The sequence below is a fragment of the Mobula hypostoma genome, chromosome 27 (assembly GCF_963921235.1).
Source record: "Mobula hypostoma chromosome 27, sMobHyp1.1, whole genome shotgun sequence".
Classification (NCBI taxonomy): domain Eukaryota; kingdom Metazoa; phylum Chordata; class Chondrichthyes; order Myliobatiformes; family Myliobatidae; genus Mobula; species Mobula hypostoma.
In genome coordinates, this window is record NC_086123.1 from 29,649,576 (window position 1) to 29,670,608 (window position 21,033).

General features: G+C 39.5%; 1 protein-coding gene across 1 annotated transcript in view; it reads right to left on the bottom strand.

The window, feature by feature from the left end:
* Positions 1–21,033, bottom strand: part of grk3 (G protein-coupled receptor kinase 3) — a 293,230-nt gene that overhangs the window by 21,596 nt on the left and 250,601 nt on the right. The window contains exons 16-19 of the mRNA XM_063034576.1: positions 17,374–17,440; positions 14,842–14,937; positions 13,474–13,636; positions 10,640–10,776 (exon numbers count right to left, since the gene is read on the bottom strand). Coding sequence (XP_062890646.1) covers positions 10,640–10,776; positions 13,474–13,636; positions 14,842–14,937; positions 17,374–17,440 — 463 coding nt within the window. The remainder of the gene's footprint in view (positions 1–10,639; positions 10,777–13,473; positions 13,637–14,841; positions 14,938–17,373; positions 17,441–21,033) is intronic.

Sequence of the window (21,033 nt, forward strand, 5' to 3'; positions counted from 1 at the left end):
TCTCACTTTATAGAATATTACTGCACTCAGCTACTCACTGTAATGAAGCTCTTTTAAAAAAATATATTTTTTAATTTAATATTTCTAATGGCATCACGAGTCTGAGAGTGCACATCAAAACAGACAAACTTCCAATAGTGGTTTATTGCCATGGCAATAAAGTACCAAAATGTGATCATCTGACGTGAGATCTGACACTGACATTTACTATATTCAAAGATTAAGATATGCCACAATAGGGATGATATTATGTTTTCTATTAAATCAATGGAACTATTATTTAAACTAGATTAATATAAAATTGCTAATTATCAAAAACACACATATTCAAATATGTGTATATTCAAATATGAAGTTAAACATAGCATCTTCCCTGGAAATGGTCAAACAACAGAATGCATATAAAGATTATTATAATACTACTAATACTACTACTAATAATAATATCCTTCTGCGATTCCACTGGTGCATCGGAGAGCAACCTTGCCATTTCTTTAGAGTTTGTCTGTTTTATGATGCTGAATCGCTGGCACAATGCTCAACCCAGCAGGGTTGGGAAGCGTGTAAGGAGCCGGCTGGATTCAAACCTGGAACCACTGGCCCGAAAGTCTGGTGTGAATGTCACTACACCACCCACCAGCTATAAAGATCACCAATCTGCATCTCACTGATGTTGCACCTGGCTTGTACATTTAAATTTGCATCACAAATAAGGAGAAAAATGAAGGAAATAACATCAGTCAACACAATGAAAGCAAAATATTTACTGGAAAAATGCAGAAACAGTACGCAAAATAAAATATTATCCATTGTGGATAAACAATATTCTATGTGCTGTGACTTTTTAAAAGAAAGATTGATATTTTAATGTTTATTATAAATTAATTGATTATCTTCCAACAGACATACAACATCTGTTTCTTATTATAAAGTCAAATACATGTCCAATGCCATATTTAGGTTTGCTGACAACACCACTGTTGGCAGCCAAATTAAAGATGATGAGGAATCAGCATGGAGGAGGGAGACTGAAAATCTGGTTGAATAGTGCTACAATATCAACCTCAGCAAAACCAAACAGCTGATCATTAACTACAGGAGAAAGAAATCAGAGGTCCTGAGCCAGTCCTTATGAAAGGATCAGAGGTGGAGAGGGAAAGTAACTTTCAATTCCTTGGCATTGTCATATCAGAGGATCTATCCTGGGACCAGCCATCACAAAGAAGGCACAACAATTCCTCTACTGCCTTGCAAGTCTGTGCAGATTTGGCACGTCAGCTAAAACTTTAACAAACTTCTGTGGATCACAGTGGAGCGTATCGTGACTGGCTGCATCATGGCCTGCTCTGAAAACATGAATGGAAGAGCCTATAAAAAGTGGTAGACACAGCTCAGTCTATCACAGGCAAAGCTCTCCCCACCACTGAGCATATCTACAAGGAGCACTATCACAAGAAAGCAACATCTATCATCTACGACTCCTACCAACCAGGTCCTGCTCTCCTCTTGCTGCTGCCATCGGGAAGGAGGTACAGGAGCCTTGGGTCCCACACCACCAGGCTCAGGAACAATTATTACCCTTCGACCATCAAGCTCCTGAACCAGCATGAAAAACTTCACTCACCTCAACACTGGGCTGATTCCACAACCTAGAGACTCATTTTCAAGCACTTGACAACTCGTGATCTCAATATCTAACTAACTGTCTATTTATTCATTTGCACAGTCTGTCTTCTTTTGCATGTTGATGGTTTGTCAGTCTTTAACTGTGCGTAGTTTTTCATCGATTCTACCTTCTACTGTGAGCGCCTGTAATAGGGTAGTGGTTAGCACAACATTTTCCTGTACAGGCAACCTGGGTTCAATTCCCACCACTGCTTGTAAGGAGTTTGTACATTCTCCCCGCAGCCACATCGGTTTCCTCCATGTGCTCTGGTTTCCTCCCACAGTCAAAATACGTACCAGTTAGTAGGTTAATTGGCCATTATAAATTGTCCTGTGATTCGGCTAGGATTAAATCGGGGGTTGTTGGGCCGAGCGGCTTGAAGGGCCAGAAAGGCCTATTCCATGCTGTATCTCATGGAAAAATTTTTTTAAAATCTCAAGGTAGCATATGGTGACATATACGTGCTTTGATGTATATAAGGCAGTGTTAAAAAGCTGTGATTACACCATTTAATACACCGGCATGCTGGACAGCTAATAGTGACATAATGCATCTGTCCTATCTGGTTTCAATATCGTGTTCATTCTTTTTGACTGCAAATCATTTATTTTAGCTTTCCTTCTTCTTTGTACTTTTCCAGGAAATGTTTTCATGCTACATCCGTGAAAGACAACCTTTACCTTTTCTGCATTGTTGACCCCTTTAGATCAGGCACATCACAGAGTAAAGATCCTTCTGAATACATGACTTGTAAATATAAACATGAGTTTATATCAGTTCATAGCCTCACTGAGCAATCCCAAGCCTAGTACACAATTATTTAGATTGCCTATTAAGCATGTTTTCCTACTGCCTATTGTCAGGATACTGTACTGGGGTGACACTTCTATTACCACACGATTGTTCTTGCAATCTCTTATTAAAAAGTGTGTCACCAGGAAAAGCAAAGATACTCATAAATAAGGCAGCAAAATCAAGCATGAATAGTGGTTAAAATAAGTATCAAATAAGAAACAAGCAACTGCATACACATAATCCTACAAATCTTTTTGCAAAATAAAACCTATTATCAGGTTAAAGCTGAAGATCATCTATATAAAAATATCATTAACAGTTGACTTGAATTCTGCCTGACTAAATGCTGAGGCATCAAAGGTAGTCTGTGGTAAGCCTGAACAAGTTTATATTGACAATATAGACAAAGTAGGCATGATACATGCTGCCATTGAAATGGTTAAAAGCACTGTTGAAAAACATTGATTATTGATTAAAACATTAATTATTTGATATGTTAAAACACAGGAGGGGGCCATTTGGTCTATTGGATCCATGCTCACTCCAAAAGAGGAATCCCATCAGTCCAGTTCCCCTCTCCTTTCCTGTAGCCTTGCAGCTTAATCTCTCTCACAGATGGATCAAATTTCCTTGGATTATTTTGCAACGTCCCAATGCCTGAATTAAGGGGCTGCTGACCACCCATGGGCTTCTCAACATTAGACCCTTTTGAAGCTGCCCTTCTTAACACCGCTAAACTTATAGCCTCAGGGGTTAGAGTAGCGTGGGCTCAGTAGGTGATGTAGAAGGAAATTGAAAAGAAGCAAAAACTCTCACTCTTCACAATTACCTTAAGCCTTTTACTGCTCTTCAAGCCTAGAATACTATTAAGTGATAGTGATATCACTGACGGAATTTATGGAACAACATTCTTTGTTGCCATAGGTGTCCACGGTCTTCATCTACAACAATGTGTAATTTAGTCGTCAGTTAACCTACCAACACTTCTTTGAAAAGTGGGGAAAAAACTACAGTGCTAATGAAGATCCATATGGTCATGGAGTGAACATGGAATCTTCACACAAACAGCACCAGAGATCAGGTTCGTGGTACTGACTCTGGAGCAGGTTCAATGCTTAATTGGTCCAATTAACACAAATAAAAAATAATAAATTAAAGGGAATATTGAGCTACATCACCAGTGCTCAAGTTAAAATATTATAGGCTGGAGTTTCAGAAATTATGTATTTAAATAAATAACCAAGTCTGAATTACTGACAGAATATTTTGTTGTTGCTGCTGATGTCTTTTGCTTGAAAAGTTAAACACCAAATCAGAATCAGATTTAATATCACCAGCATATGTCGTGATATTTGTTGTTACCAACAAACACCTCTTCGAAAGATCAAATAAACCTAAGAGATATACTAACCCAAGAAAAGCAATGGAACTCTTGTACCTGAGCCAATATTTATGCTTGACCACTATCAAAACATGCTAACCACTGTGCTGCCTTATGCTTGCTCAATGACAGCAATTACACGTCAAAAAGAATTTGTGTTGCTGCAAAATCGTGAGGCTATGAAAAGAGCTGAATATATTTATCCAGTCTTTTATGCAGCCCAAACTGTCGAGTATAAGGAGCATGATCAGACTATAAATGGTTCTGATCAGACCTCATGCATGTTTCCAGTTCTGATTACTGAGGCATTCTAGAGCTGTAGGGCAAGCAGAAAGGAACAAACACGATTCCTGCTTTCAGAGGTTTCAGTAATGAAGGGTGGCTAGATACACCAGCTTATCTGTCATGAAGCTCAGTAAGAGGGTTTTGTAGAGATATACAAGATCATAAATAATATAAAAATATTTGGAACACTGTATTAAAATGCACAAATGATACTAGAGACCTGAGATTCAAACTATGAGGGGTGATTGATAAGTTTGTGGCCTAAGGTAGAAGGAGTCAATTTTAGAAACCTAGCACATTTATTTTTCAACATGCACATGCAGTTCAATGCTTTGAGTGATTATGCAGAAAGTTTGAAGTTAATAACTCATTTCCTTCTACCTTAGGCCACAAACTTATCAATCACCCCTGATGAGTTATTAACCGATGAGTTACTGTTTCAAACTTTCTGCATAATCACTCAAAGAGTTGAACTGTATGTGCATGTAACGAGAGCTGTATAAACTCATCTCGGCCACAAACTTATCAATCACCCCTGTTTTGGACACCTTCTGGAGTCCAAGATCCGTATGTTCCACGACCGCTGGACTAAGTGTGTAAATGTAGGAGGGGACTATGTTGAAAAATAAATGTGCTAGGTTTTCTAAAATTGACTCCTTCTACCTTAGGCCACAAGCTTATCAATCAACTCTTAGTAAAAATCAAATTTAGGAATGGACTTCTGAACAGAACAATGAACAAAAAAATCCTTGGAATTATAGGAACAAACTAACTCTAAACTTCAGATTAACCTGGTCACTGACGAAACCATATGGGATGGAATAGTATTCTGCAGTCACAATTATCTCAGTAATATTTAATATATATAGAGCCACCCCTGCTGTCCTGACTGATTTTAAAGATGCATACTGTCTCAGAGTGAGTGACTGTGTGCTTTTTTTTAAAAAAGAATCAAAGAGGAGTCCTATGTGACAGAAATGAAGGCTATTCAAGCACCTACTGGTGGGGGGGGGGGCGGATTTGCAACAACTGGGTCTCTGGCACTGTGGGACAGAAGGGAAGGGTGGAGAAGAGAACTGCAGTAGTGATAGTGGATTCCATAGTTAGAGGAGTAGACACAAGATTCTGTGGATGTGAAGGAGACACCTGGATGGTATATTGCCTCCCAGGTGCCAGGTTCAGGGACATTTCGGTCAGGTCTACTACATTCTAAAAGAGGAGGGGAGCACCAAGAGTTTTGGTACATATTGGCATTGGTAGGAAAAGGGAGGAGGTCTCAAAGAGAGAACTTATGGAGTTATGTAGAAAGCTGAAAAGCATGACCTCCAGGATAGTAATCTCAGGATTGCTGCCTGTGCAACGCAGCACTGAGGACGACGACGATTTGCTAGATGAATGTGTAGCTGAGGAACTGATGCAGGAGTCAGGGTTTCAGATTTATGGAATATTGTGTTCTCTTCTGGGGGAGGTATGAACTATACAAAAGGGATGGATTAAACCTGAACCCAAGGAGGACCAATATTCTTGCGAGCAGGTTTGCTAGAGCTGTTGGGGAGAGTTTAGACTAAATTGTATCAAAAGGACAGACAGGTTGACAAAAAGGGTGGGGTGGCTGTTTTGGTAAAAAATGAAATCAAATCCTTAAAAAGAGATGACATAGGTTCGGAAGATGTAGAATCCTTGTGGATAGAATTAAGAAACTGCCAAGATAAAAAGACCTTATATAGAGGCCTCCGAACAGTAGCAAGGATCTGGGCGACGAATTACAATGGGACATAGAAAAGGCATGTCAAAAGGGCAATGTTACCATAGTCATGAGGATTTCAATATGCAGGTAGATTGGGAAAATCAGGTTGGTGCTGGATCCCAAGAGAGAGAATTTATAGAATGACTACGAGATGACATTTTAGAGCAGCTTGTGGTTGAGCCCACTAGAGGAAAGGCTATTCTGGTTGGGGTATTGTGTAATGAACTGGATTTGATTAGGGAGCTTAAGGTAAGGGAACCTTTAGGAGACAGTGATCATAATATGATAGACTTCACCCTGCAATTCGAGAGGGAGAAGGTAAAGTGAGATGTATCAGTAATACATCAAAGTTGCTGGTGAACGCAGCAGGCCAAGCAGCATCTATAGGAAGAGGTGCAGTCGACATTTCAGGCCGAGACCCTTCGTCAGGACTAACTGAAGGAAGAGTGAGTAAGGGATTTGAAAGTTGGAGGGGGAGGAGGAGATCCAAAATGATAGGAGAAGACAGGAGGGGGAGGGATAGAGCCGAGAGCTGGACAGGTGATAGGCAAAAGGGGATATGAGAGAATCATGGGACAGGAGGTCCGGGAAGAAAGATGGGGGGGGTGACCCAGAGGATGGGCAAGAGGTATATTCAGAGGGGCAGAGGGAGAAAAAGGAGAGTGAGAGAAAGAATGTGTGCATAAAAATGCTGCGTTCACCAGCAACTTTGAGGTATGTTGCTTGAATTTCCAGCATCTGCAGAATTCCTGTTGTTTGTATCAGTAATACAGTGGAGTAAAGAGAATTATAGAATCATGAAAGAGGAGCTGGCCAAAGTTGATAGGAAGTGGACACGAGCAGGGATGATGGAAGAACAGCAATGGCTGGAGTTTCTGGGAGAAATTTAGAAGGTGTAGGATAGATAATAACCAATTTCCCCCGGGATCAATAAAGTATGACTATGACTATGACCATGATACACCCTATAAGTAAAAAAGTATTCTAGAGGATGACACAACTATGGGTGACAAGGGAAGTCAAAAACAACATAAAACCACAAGAGATGGTGCATAGTAGAGAATAGGTGGGAAGTTAAAGGGTTGGGAAGCTTTTAAAAACAAATAGAAGACTAAGAGGTCTTTTAAGGAGGGAAAAGATTAAATATGAAGGCAAGGTCGCCAATAATATCAAAGAGCATACCAAAAGTTTTTTTAAAGTATAAAGATTAAAAGAAAGGCAAGTAGATATTGAACTGCTGGAAAATAATGTTGGAGAGGTAGTAATAGGGTCAAGGAAATGGAAATGAACTGAATAAGTATCTTACAACCATCTTCACTATGAAAGACACTAGCAGTATGCCGGATGTTTGAGAGTGTCAGGAGGCTGAAGTGAGTGCAATTGCTATTACTAGGGGGAAGGTGCATGGGAAGCTAAAAAGTCTGAAGGTAGTTAAGTCACATGGACCAGATGGACTACACCTCAGGATTCTGAAACAGGTAGCTGAAGAAGCTGTGGAGACATTAGTAATGATTTTTCAAGAATCACTAGATTCTGGCATGGTTTCAGAGGACTGGAAAATTGCAAATGTCATTTCATTCTTCAAAGAAGGGAATGGGGCAGAAGAAAGGAAATTATAGGCTGGTTAGCCTGCCATTAGTGGTTGAGAAGATGTTGGAGTCCATTGTTAAGGATGAGGTCTCAGGGTACTTGGACAAAGGAGAATCAGTAGATGTTGTGTACTTGGATTTTCAGAAGGCAAGGTGCCACACATGAGGCTGCTTAACAAGATAAGAGCCTACGGTATTACAGGAAAGATACCAGCATAGATAAAGAATTGGCTGATTAGCAGGAGGCAAAGAGTGGGAATTATGGGAATCTTTTCTGGTTAGCAGACGATGGCTACTGGTGCTTCACAGGGATAGGTGTTGGGACTACTTTTTATTACGTTATATGTCAATGATTTTGATGGCAGAATTGATGGCTTAGTGTCCAGTTTGTAGACGAAATGAAGATAGGTGAAGGGCAGGTAGTGTTGACCAAGCAGAATGGCTGCAAGAGGACTTAGACAAATTAGCAGAATAGGCAAAGAATACAGTGTCGGGATGTCACGCACTTCCGTAGAAGAAACAAATGCATAGACTATTTTTTAAACAGGCCGAAAATTCAAATATCCGAGTTGCAAAGGGACTTGGGAGTCCTCGTGCATGATTTCCTAAAGGTTAATTTGCAGGTTGTGCAGGTTGTGGTGAAGAAGGCAAATGCAATGTTAGCATTCATTTCAAGAGGACTAGAATATAAAAGGAAGGATGTAGTGCTAAGGTGTTATAAGGCACTGCTGAGGTCTCACTTGGGAGTATTGTGAGCAGTTTTGGGCCCCTTATCTAAGAAAGGATGTGCTGACATTGGAGAAGTTTCAAGGGAGATTCGTGAGAATATTTCTGGGAATGAAAAGGCTATCGCAGGAAGAGTGTTTGATGGTTCTGGGCTTGTACTCACTGGAAATTAAAAGAATGGAGGGGGGAATCTCATTGAAGCCTAGTAAATGTTGAAAGGCCTAGATAGAGTGGATGTGGAGAGTGTTGTTGCGTGAATGAAATCGCCAGAGAAAATTACTGGTAGATACAAAGCAGCTTCTTTATTCAACAAAAGAAGGTACAGCAGCCATCAAGCGGAGATGGAAATGTCTGCTGGTCCAACGTGGGCTCGATATTTATGTGCTAAATGCGAAGGACAATTCCATATTTACAAAGTATAGACAATGCTTTCTTTTGAAACAACATACAAACTTCACACCTCCTGATTCGCATCCATCCCACAGATGCCATCATCGTCTGGACTGGGATTCACAGCTTTTAGGAATCCATTGTTCCAAATTAAATCCATAATACATATTCAAAGGCAGAAAACTGATAGCTGAAGCCATTTGCTAATTGTAAATGACCTAATCCCGAAACTCACTCTAACAGAGAGTACATTTCCTATATGTTGAGGTAGTCTAGGACCAGAGGGATGTTCATTTATAATGAAGATAGGGCGGAGTTTCTTTAATCAGAGGGTGGTGAATCTGTGGAATTCGATCCCACAGGTGGCTGTGGAGTCCAGGTAATTGGACATATTTAGGGCGGAGGTTGATAAGTTCTTGATTAGCCAGGGCATGAAAGGTTATAGGAGAAGGTAGGAAAATGGCGTTGAGAGGGAAAATGAATCAGCCATGATGAAATGGCAAAGCACTCTCACTGGGCTGAATGGCCTAATTCTGCTTCTATTTCTTATGGTTGTCATGCGTTTTCCAGTCACCCACCAATAAAGTGACTTGTTAATTTTGCTAACTTAGCTCATAAAAGCTCTTTGAACTGCTTGGAACATAGAAGGTTGAGAGGAGATTTGATAGAGGAATACAAAATTATGAGGGGTATCAACAGGGTAAATGCAAGCAGGCTTTTTCCACTGAGGTTGGATGGGACTACAACTGGGTTAAGGATGAAAGGTGGAAAGTTCAAGGGGAAACACCTTCACTCAGAGAGTCATGAGAGTGTGGAACGAGCTGCCAGCGCAAGTAGTGCATGTGAGCTTGATTTCAAATTTTAAGAGAAATTTGGAAATAGATACATGGATGGTAGAGGTATGGAGGGCTATGGTCCAGGTGCAGGCTGATGGGAGTAGGCAGCTTAAATGGTTTGGCATGGACAAGATGGGCTAAATGGCCTGTTTCTGTGCTGTACTTTTTTATGATTTTAACTAACACAAGTCTACAAAGCATAAAATACCAACAAACTCAAAATAAGCCACGCAGTAACTTTTGATTTTTATGATATGTTAACTCACAGTGAACTACATCACATAATTGATGTGAAAATGTCTAAATTAAGGAAAAGTCATACAGTTAGAGAAATATGTTTCTCACTCAAGTCATTACAGCTACTAACACAATTCTGTTTTACAGTTTCTCTCTTGCACTTTAAAAAAACTAGGTTCTGAACTTCCCTACATTAGCATTGTGAGATGAAATTCATGGATGGCAATTCAAAAATTTTGAGCTCGACAATCTCCAGAAAATCACTACTTTCTTTACAATCTAAGATTTAAGGGTACAGCAAAATTCTAGCATTTTGATTTAAATTCCTAATAATTTTATGACAAAGGAAATGGTGAGGAGCTCCAGAATGTAATTATAACCAAAGCTGACATTGACTATAATTTACTGATCATTGTTATTAGTTATTAGCATTATAAATGCATGTAATAGAAAGGAAAAATTCTCGCTTTAGTCATCCTTTCTCTATTTTTTTTAATTTATGGGACAGATAAACAGATGCTCACTTCTCTTAATTTTTATTTAAGTTATCTTACTTAGTGATACAGTGTGGAGTAGACCCTTCTGGCCCTTTGAGCAACGCCCAACAAACCCGATTAACCCTAACCTAATCACAGACAACTTACAATGACCACTTAACTACTTTGGACTGTGGGAGGAAACCAGAGGACCTAGGGAAAACCCATGCATTCCATGGGGAGGACGTACAGATACTCGTCACAGAACGGCACCAGAACTGAACTCCAAACTCCGGAACACTCCAAGCTGTGATAGCATTGCTCTAACTGCTTTGCTACCGTGCCGTGGTGCTTAATGCTTTCTATCTTGATTGTTTTTAATATTTAACACTCAAATATACGAACTGAGGCTTTCATCTTGATTAAACTTCCACTTGTTTGCTACTATTCTGACAATTATATGCCTATTCACAAACGTTCTCCTCATTTCAGTCAGTCAAACATTGCTTACCCGTGACTCTCCCTCTCCTCTCCATTCCAGCCGATTTGGAAAGAGGTAGAAGTAACGACGTTGCCACTGTGTCAAGAAGGGGTTTCCTAATTTCAGCATATAACCGTGCATGATGCAGTCTTTCCCCAGAGCATAATCTGTATACAAAAGTTTATATTAGTTCAGGTTTTATACCATAAAAACATACGGCAGGAATAGTATTAAATCACTCAATTCTTCCCCACCATTCTGTGAGATTGTGGTTGATCAGGCTGTTGGCTGCAACTCCACTTTACTTCCTGATTCTCACAATCTTCAAATCTCCACCAGACCAAATATCAAACGATAACTTACCCACATTTTTCTTGAGAAGATGACTTTCTCATTTTTAAATTTCCTAATGACATTTGTTCTTGGTTTTTTCACTTTGGCCTACGTCTCTCACCATTTAGTAATCTAGTAAAGTTACCTGTATCAAGAAGACTGTACTGATATCCTTGTCCATTCTTACTTTCATCAAAGGTGGTAGACGCTACTTAGAGAGGATAAATTTCCTTTTCTCTTCTGGTATGAAAGCCAATTCCACACATCCTGATTAATGCAGGCTTGAACACATTGCTGGGTGTGCTTGCAACTTCCTCCCCTTGTCACTAAGCAACAGAGCTTTAATGGATGTACGTTGTCACAACTGGACAGAGCTCTGATTAGACTTCACCTGCATTTATTCTGGCCTTGGAGTATTCCAGTGCAGATTCATTCATTGAGTGGACACATGGGGTAGACCTAGACCTGTTCTCCTAGATGTATGTATATATTTATATATATTGAGGTGATCTAATTGACACGTTCAAAACAAATGAAGGAGTGATAAAGCCAATAAAGATAAACCATGACCTCTGGTGAGCAAACCCAGAGGAAGAGAAATATAATATTTGGAGCTTGGCCATTTGCAGTAATTTCAGAAAACACAAAAGATAAGACAGAATCTGTAATTCTCAGCTCTAAAAGTTTCTTGAGGCTGTCTTCCTACTTTTTTAGACATATACTACAAAGTCCCTCTGATCTTGCACCCCTTTTAAATATTTCATTTCCTACAGTACTCCCTCTCATTCTACCTCCCAAAACACATCAACCTCACATTTCTCTTGCGAAGTGTCTGCTCATTCTGCAAACCTGTCTGTATCCTTCTGTACTATCCTCTTGTCTGTAGTTACTGGGCTTATCTCTGAACCCTTTTGTGAATGAGAAGCATGAGAAATAGGTGAAAAGACAACCACTAGATATCTGAATGATATTCCAAGAAGATGAACACACAAAACAACCTGAATGGGCAGTTTCCTGTTGTTTGCAACCAGCAATAGATGTGTACTGTATGGTATTGTATAGAAGTCTTAGGCACCTACATCCATCTAGGGTGCTTAAGACTTGTGCACAGTACTGTATTTGTCAAATACTGAGTTTGTAAATCTGGCAGGGCAAAAAGTTTTGGGAATGGTGAGGGTGGAGTGCCATAGGAGGGGTTTGGGAGAGGTGGCAGAGAAGGAGTGTCAGGGTGCAAGTTGGTGCAGGTGCAGTCGCAGTCACACCCAACCCTGAGCCACCAGGCAAGGTCATCTGATTCCAAACGGATGGTTTAGTGATCGTTTCAGAATGTCTCTCTAGTGTTTCCCATGCCCTACCCCTCCCTTCCTCTTTACTCAACCATGATTCTCCTCTCCCTGCCCACTTCCCACTCAGTCTGCAATAGAGACTCATATCAAAATCAGGTTTATCATCACTCACATGTCATGAAATTTGTTTTATTTTTTTGCGGCAGCAGTACAGTGCAATATATAAAATTACTACAGTACTGTGCAAGCCTTAGGCACCCTAGCAATAGATATATGCCTAAGACTTTTGCACAGTACTAGATACAGTATATGCACCAATGAACTTTGATACATCCCCCAAGAGGATCACAACCTTGTCGTGGTTTGGAAGCTTGCATGCCAGAGAGCCATTTTGACAGGAGTCAGGGCTTCATGCTTTAGCTCTTGGTAAGATTACCTTTACCAAACAGGTCAAAGGGTAGAGACTAGATTAGGTGTGGACCACCTGTTCTCCAGGTTTGCGAATTCAGCTCAGGGCTAACAATTCTAACTGGGCAAACAAAACTGTTACGGAAAGAGCAATGAAGAATCCTTCTACATCTGAGTGCGACGGTATTCCAGGTCTCCACCCAAGTCTTGCATGCCTGACAGTAGTGAAAACAGAGGAAGGTACTGGCATGATGAAGGAAGCCCTGAATACCACCAAGACTAAGTCCAAAATTGGCCAAGGACACATGGAGATGGAGAATCTTCTTTTCTGCCTGAATGCCAGTGATGTAACAGACAGTAAGTATTGAAAGTAAGTATTTTGTTACATGCATACACCAATGCAACAGTGCTGGGAAGTCTGAACTAAGCAATTTATCAAAGGGTTAAATCAGTATTGTTATATCACAATTCTTTTCCCTTTACATCTTGGCTACCTATCTGTGTTTCACCTTTGTGTCCCCCGGATCAGAACGCAAGGCCACCATGTCAGGTACCCAAGGTGGGGAAGTAGTAGATAAGACACAAATCAACATCATTGCAATTGAATGGTGAATGCGGACAGAAAGATTGAATGATCTCATCAGGAGTCTTGCACAACAAATGAAGCACAACAGATAACATACTGAATGAGAGTACATGAAACTACAAGAAATGCAGGGCAAATTTCATCAGTAAAAGACATCAACATTACAGGCACCAGGCTGAATATCTTGTAGCAGTTTCAATACAACAGAAATAGCTTTACGATGCATCAGATTTGGAAATGAGCATTCCTACCTTCTTCATGGCCAAGCATCTTATTCTTGGCTCTCTTTCTGATCTCGTTTTTATCAGTGTCACTATTGACCGCATCATACACTGTTTCTGCCACCTCCTGTTGCCAACGTTCCGATATCACCAGCGGAAAGTTTTTATAGAGCTCCTGATCGCTGTCCAACAGCTATGAAGGAGAAATGAGGGTGAGAGTGACAGTGAGAAAAGAACAGAAAATGGGAAACAGAAGAACAGATGTAGATGGCAGACAGAGCAAGATTTGAGTGACAGAAGATCAGAGAAGAGAAAACATGACAAGCAGCAAAGAGAAGGTATTTTTGGGGAGCATGAAAGAGGAAGAGAAACAAAGTGGGGGGTTGGGGAGAGGATAAAGTAGAGGAGATTAGGGAAAAAAGTACAGCAAAAGAGGATTAAGAAACAATATTAGCAAATGAATTACTAACATGAGTTTACTTCCGTGAAGATTTTTTGTTATGAACATGATTTAAAGTTTAATAACATTTCCCATGTCTTATATTACTTATTTAAATCTGGTAATTGTATAGTGAGGACCATATCCTCATTTCTTTTCAACTTCTGCACAATATACAGTAATGTACCTTGTTCAGCATACTACCATGCAATATTCTGGATTTTGTTTATTTGATAAATCTAAAAACACATTCTATTAAAATCACTTTTTTTTAAGAAACCATCACAATATTTACCTTTTCTTCACTAAATCTCTGGACTAGGGGCTCCCAACCTGGGGCCATGGACCTCTCGGTTAATGGTGTGAGCCCATGCCATAAAAAGGTTGGGAAACCCTGCTGTAGACTAATATGCATTTCACAGTTTAAAATGATATTCTTTAAAGATATTCTTCCACATCTATTACATCAGGTGTGGGAAATGCCAAAATGTAATGAAATCAAAGGTGAAGATCATCATATATGAGCTGTCACAGAAAGGCCATAGCTAGGGACTAATCTGTCATTCACCCATTACAGAGTGATATAGATACCATTAACACCCTTCTTTGTTAAGTTGACTGTAGGTTACTCTGAGAATGGCAGTATGCGGAATTTGAACAGACATAATAGATATCTGAAGACTGCACAGATGTCACCACTTTCCGGTAACACAGGTGTCACCCACACTAAGCAGCTGCACAATATGACTGTTCAAGCACCACTCCTTAAGAGGTTGCTGCCCACATCAATTGGTTATAGATATGGCACTAGTACCAAATGCAACCAAAGCCTACCTCACACACTTATTATCATTTTGAGTGCCATTTATTCTATTGACACTTCAGATTTTGCTGGGATTTGGTCTGTTCTAAGGATCCGGAACAATGATGAGAAAACTGTTAAAACCAGCAAACAATACCTTGATGCCCTTTGTATCTTCTTCATCAAATGATCCTATGTCAAACGCATCAGCTGCATTCACCTCTCCCCGGGGAGGAATAAGTGGAGGCAGGTACTTGAAACAGAAAAATACAATGAAGAACATTTAGCATAACAGCTGTGATACATGATCACTGGCACCAGGAAATCTCTTATCTATATGCTCATGGTGGTGGGAAGACTTAGTGAAGTTAAAATTACACCCAAAAATGGGTTCAATATGGAGAATTTTCACTTCACAATTGCTTCCCTGTTCCAATTCTGCATTACATCCTTGCCTTTATATGCTAGTCATCTTGAAATGAACACTAATATTGCATTTACCTTCCTACCACTGACTTAAAGAGCAAACTAAACATTAGGGAATCCTCCACGAGCATTCCCAGGTCCTATTGCAACAATAATTTCTGAATTTGCTCCCTGTTAGAAAATAGTCTACATCTTTATTCCTTCTTCAAAGTGCATGACCATACACTTCTCTACAGTGTATTCCATCTGCCACTTCTTTGCCTGTTCTCCTAATCTGTCAAAGTCCTTCTGCAGACACCCTGCTTCCTTAACATTACCACTTACCTTTGTATCATCCGCAAACTTGGCCACAAAGCCATTAATTTCGTCATCCACATCACTGACGTAAAATGTGAAAAGAAGTGGCCCCAACACTGACCCCCGCAGAACACAACTAGTTACCGACAGCCAACCCTTATTTGCATTCTTTGCTTCCTGACAGTCAGCCAATCCTCTATCAGTGCTAGTATCTTTCCTGCAATACCAGGGGCTTTTATCTTGTTTAGCAGCTTCATGTGCGGCATCTTGTCAAAAGCCTTCCAAAAATCCAAGTACACCACATCCACTTACTCTCCTTTGTCTACCTCCTGTAATTTCCTCAAAAAATGCCAACAGATTTGTCAGGCAAGGTTTCCCTTGATGGAAACCATACTGACTCCTGCCTATTTTATCATGTACCTTCAAGTACCCCGAAACCACATCCCTAATAATGGACTCCAAAATCTTCCCAACCTCAGAAATCAGGCTAACTGGTCTATAATTCCCTTTCTTCTGCCTCCCTTTCTTCTTAAAGAGAGGAGTGACATTTGTAATTTTACAGTCCTCTAGAACCATTCCAGCATCTGGTGATTCCAGAAAGATTATCACTAATGCCTCCACAATCTTTTCAGCAACCTCTTTCAAAACCCTGGGGTGTAGTCCATCTGGTCAAGGCGACTTATCCATCTTTAGACATTTCAAATTCTCAAGCACCTTCTCCTTATAATAGAGACTACACTCACTTCTGCTGCTTAACCCTAGAATTTCTGGCATAACACTAGTGTCTTCCACAGTAAAGACTGACACAAAATACTTAAGAGTTCATGCACCATTTCTTTGTCCCCCATTATTAACTCTCCAGTGTCATTTTCCAGCAGTCTGATATCTATGCTTGTTTATTTTTTTACTCTTTAATATTTGGTATCCCCTTTAATATTATTGACTGGCTTACCTTCATATTTCATCCTTTAACTCCTTTTTGATATTTTAGTTGCCTTCTGTTGGTCTTTAAAAGCTTCCCAATCCTCTAGCTCCCCACTAATTTTTGCGATATTATATACCCTCCGGAATGGGAATGGGGATTGGAATTAAAATGGTTAGGCACCAGCAAATCTTGGTTTTTGTGGATGGAGCAAAGGGGCTTGACAAAGCCCCCAATCTATGTAGAGTAGATGACCCCAAAAGACTGAGATGTTTGACCGATTTAAGCACCAAGCCAGATTGGGAAGGTCAGGTACAGGCCAAATTGAGGCAGCGGGCCCGGGCCTGACGGCATATTGAAATGGGAAGGCCCCAGTCCGAGAGTGTGGAACGAACCAAGGTTTGGCCAATTTAAGTACTCGGCCAGTGTGTCGGGGTTGGAGGAGAGGGACAGGCCGGTATTCAGCTCACTGCCTGGCGAGGTTTGCTCTTCTCTGTGCAGAACTGAGGCTGTGGCTTGTAACTGAAGGACTCCTGGATCGGCTGTGACTGGCTTAGTGGCTGTGAATTTACTTTCGTAAACTTTAGTTCTGAATGTTATTTGCTTACTTTTTATTGTTTGCACGATTTGTTCTTTTTTTGCACACTGGGTGTTTGATGGTCTTTTTTAATGGGTTCTATTAGGTTTCCTTGTTTTGTGGCTGCCTATAAGGAGATGAATCTCAAATTTGTACAGTATATCGTATACATACTTTGATACAAAACGTACTTTGAACTTTTGAACATGGGCTTGGGGACCTTTCGAGCAGATGCACAAAATTGGCCTGGTAACATCTTAGGTTATGTACAAAACTGAAGATTAGGTGAACGTATTTGCAAAACAGAAAAGAATTTCCTTTAAAAATGTAACAGAATGTGTGACTTTTCTTACTGATGCAGTTGGTATGCAATCTCACCACACAAAGGCTTGTGCAATATTGGTTCAATGTACAGAGAGATTCCATCATTTGTTTTCAAAGAAAGACAAAAATGAGCCATTTCTTACCTTCTGCAAGTAGACCTGTTGCCAATCAATCCCTTTAAAAAACGGATGTTCTTTCACTTCCACGGCACTATAGAGATAAAACGTATCATGTGACTCCAACGCTTAAACCATAATTAACCCTTATATTAACCAGTAATTGTAGCTTGCATAAACAAACTAATACCAATGACTCTGAGCAATAAAAAGCTATTAAACTTTGGATGGGATGGAACTGTAAGATGTATGAATTAAACCTTGGGCAAGTCAATTAAAAAAATCTTGGCACTGAACAACTAATGTCAACCTTAAACCTCACACTAGGAAGCAAATTTTATCAGCAATGTTGAAGGTGAGCAACAACATCACAGAATGACTGTCCGTCATGCTACTAACAGCACTTTGAAAGAAGAATCATTCTGAACAAATCCTCATATTGTAACCAAAGTCCTGCACATCTCTATGCACTTCACTAATATTATTATGTAAGTTAGATTCCACTACTTTTTCAGACAGTAAATTCCAAATCATAAACAAACCCCTGCCTAAAAATAACTCTTATTTCTTCTTTAGTTTCCTAATAATATCCATCCTCTAGGACATTGGAAATAATTTTTCCTTATTCTTTCAAAACGTACTTTACGTACAAAGTCCTCCATTAAATCAACTCCAACTAAGAAACCAATTCCAGTTTCTCTAGATAACTGAAATAATTCATCCCCAATATTGTTGTTAGCTTCTCCAAAGTCTTGGCATACTTTCTAAATTCTGTCATCTAGAACTGGACACCATAATCCAGCTAACTCTTAATTTACATTTTATAGCATGATATCCTTGCACTTGCAGTCTATACTTTCTCAACATATCCTGATATCATCCATAAACCTTGGCTGCATGCAAGAGATAACAGAACTATGGTAATGAGCAAAAGGAAATTATTACTTGAGGGGTGAAACAGTAAGTTGCAATCATTAAACCTCACACTGAACAGTAAGACATCATTAGCAACCTTGGCACTGAGCAACAGAAAGTAATTATTGAGAACTGTGTAACACAATATAATCAGGAACCCTGAGGGTCAGGAACAAGGAATCATCAAGTCAGGCAGTGAGCAATATTATCAATGCTGCTGGTATTGAGAAACAAAATATAATCATCAGCTCTGACATAGAATTGAAACGTGATCATTAACTCTCGAAAACAAACAAAATATAATCATTGATACTTGAGGCAAAATAATCAGTAACCTTGGCGCTGAGACAGCATTAGGCATCATCAGGAGCCTTAGCAAGTAAGCAACAAGGTTTCGTAATAAACTTGGAAGTGACCAACAACAATTATAAAACCGATATTGAGCAATAAGCTTTTATTATTTACATGTTACTGAACATAAGGATCACTAAAACTGTGATTGAGCATATTACCACTAGCATAGGTACTGACTAACAAGGTACCATCAGATCAAAGATAATGATTTGAACTATATCTAAAATATATCACAGTCAACAAAGTAATTGATTACCTTGTGGCAAGGTATTATTTCATTATAATTAACTCTAGGACAGCATGAGAAGATACGATCAGTGTCACTGGCACTCAGCAATACATTTCAGCAGTAACCCTGACACTGAACAAGAAAGTTCCATCAGTCGCCTTAACTCTGAACACATAAATCTTTCACTAAATAGCAAGATATCATCAGTGACCTTCATACTGACCAATAAGATACTGACGTCACCACTACAAGGTACGATTAGCTTTATTACTGCCAATGAACAAGGTAAGATTAGATATGGTACAGAACAGCATGATACTAATATCAATCTAACATAAACACAATTATTATTAAACTTGATGATGAAATACAGCATACACTACACTTCCAGAATTCTGCAGAGCATCCCTTCTGATAACTAACACTTGGAAACATGTAATAAGGGGTAAACTTTCAAGAAGAACCTGGTTTTTAGAATTATGAGTATAACTAAATAATATCTTTCCTCAATCCTCCTTGAGGATTATACTAATTGACAACTCATGGAGCCAAATCTAACAAAACAGGCCAGCATTTAGGTTCAGAGGCAAATCAATGGAAGCTGAAAGAAAGACAAGGGAATAGTCGGGTCAATTTCACTTATTTCAATATGACTCCCCAGCATCCAGGACATCTTCAAGGCGCAATGCCACAAAAAGGAGGCATCCATCATTAAGGACCCTCATCACCTAGGACATGCCCTCTTCTCATTGCTACATCAAGGAGGAAGTACAGAAGCCTGAAGGCACACACTCAATGAATCAGGAATAGCTACATCCCCTCCACTAACAGATTTCTGAATGGACCTTGAACCCATGAACACTACCTCAAAGCTTCAAAGGTCCAAGCTAATGTCAGAGAAATGTATACAATATACATTCTGAAATGCTTTTTCTTCGCAAACATCCATGAAAACAGAGAAGTGCCCCAAAGAATGAATGACAGTTAAATGTGAGAACCCCAAAGTACCCCCCCAGCTAAAAAAAAGCGCACCCGCTACCAAGCACAAGCTTGAGCTAGGTGATAGCGAAGACACAGACCTTGTAGTTACCCCAAAGACTATCACATTTCATCCGGCATTTGACAAACCACAAGTTCTCTGTCCCTAATAAGGGAGAGGGAGGTGTCCCCCATTTTCACTACTCACTACTTTTTCTTTATTTTTCTCTTTTTGCACTATATATATTTCTTGCTGTAATTTACAGTTTTTATTATGTATTGCAATCTACTGCAGTCGCATAACAACAAATTCAACAAATTTTGTGACATATGCCTGTGACATATACCTGATTCTGAATCTGAATTCTTAACCTAGTGTTATTTGCTAGAGGTACTCAATAACTTTATTGTATTGCACAAGAACCCAGTCTATAAAGTAAAAGGTATGAATTAGTTTTATAATCAATTTTACAGAAAACAAAAGAAAACATCATCATGGATTTAAGGTGGAGCATAAAAAGTTGGTTAATACCAAATGACTGAACGAATCAGTCAATTTTATAAACGTACATCCTGTGCAGAAATCACTGACACCAACTCCTGTAGTTCAGCGTTTCACTTTGCATATGATGTCAGAGATTGTTAAGCACCTGCTTTAACCTTCACTGTGCACTGACTCCTAGATTCAATTTTTTTTGAAGATATTAAATGAAATAGAACCCAAACAAACCTCCCTCCAACTCATTTACCATATTGTTTCGAGTGGATGAGTATACTAAGCAACTACCGTCTGGCATATAATGGTCAACTAATTAGATATACAATTAAAATATGTTTATTAAAATGGTTATCTCTTTCAATTTTAATACCATCTTTCTTGAAGAAATGCAATGGCCACAGATTCAAGTATATCACATTCCTTCAAACTACTTTGTTACAGCCTTGTTGAAAACTAGTAAATTAGACTGTCAGGACAGTCTTCATCAACATTTTGACAGTCTTTCATTTAGTAAAAATAACTTTTAACGTTTTGCAAATCACAAACACAAGAAATTCTGCAGAACTGGGGAACCGCTTTGTTGAGCACCTGCGCTCCATCTGCCAAAAGTGTAACTTCCAGTTAGCCCAACATTTTAATTCCTATTCCCATTCCAACGTATCGGTCCATGGCCTCCTCTTGTGCCACGATGAGGCTACTCTCAAGGTGGAGG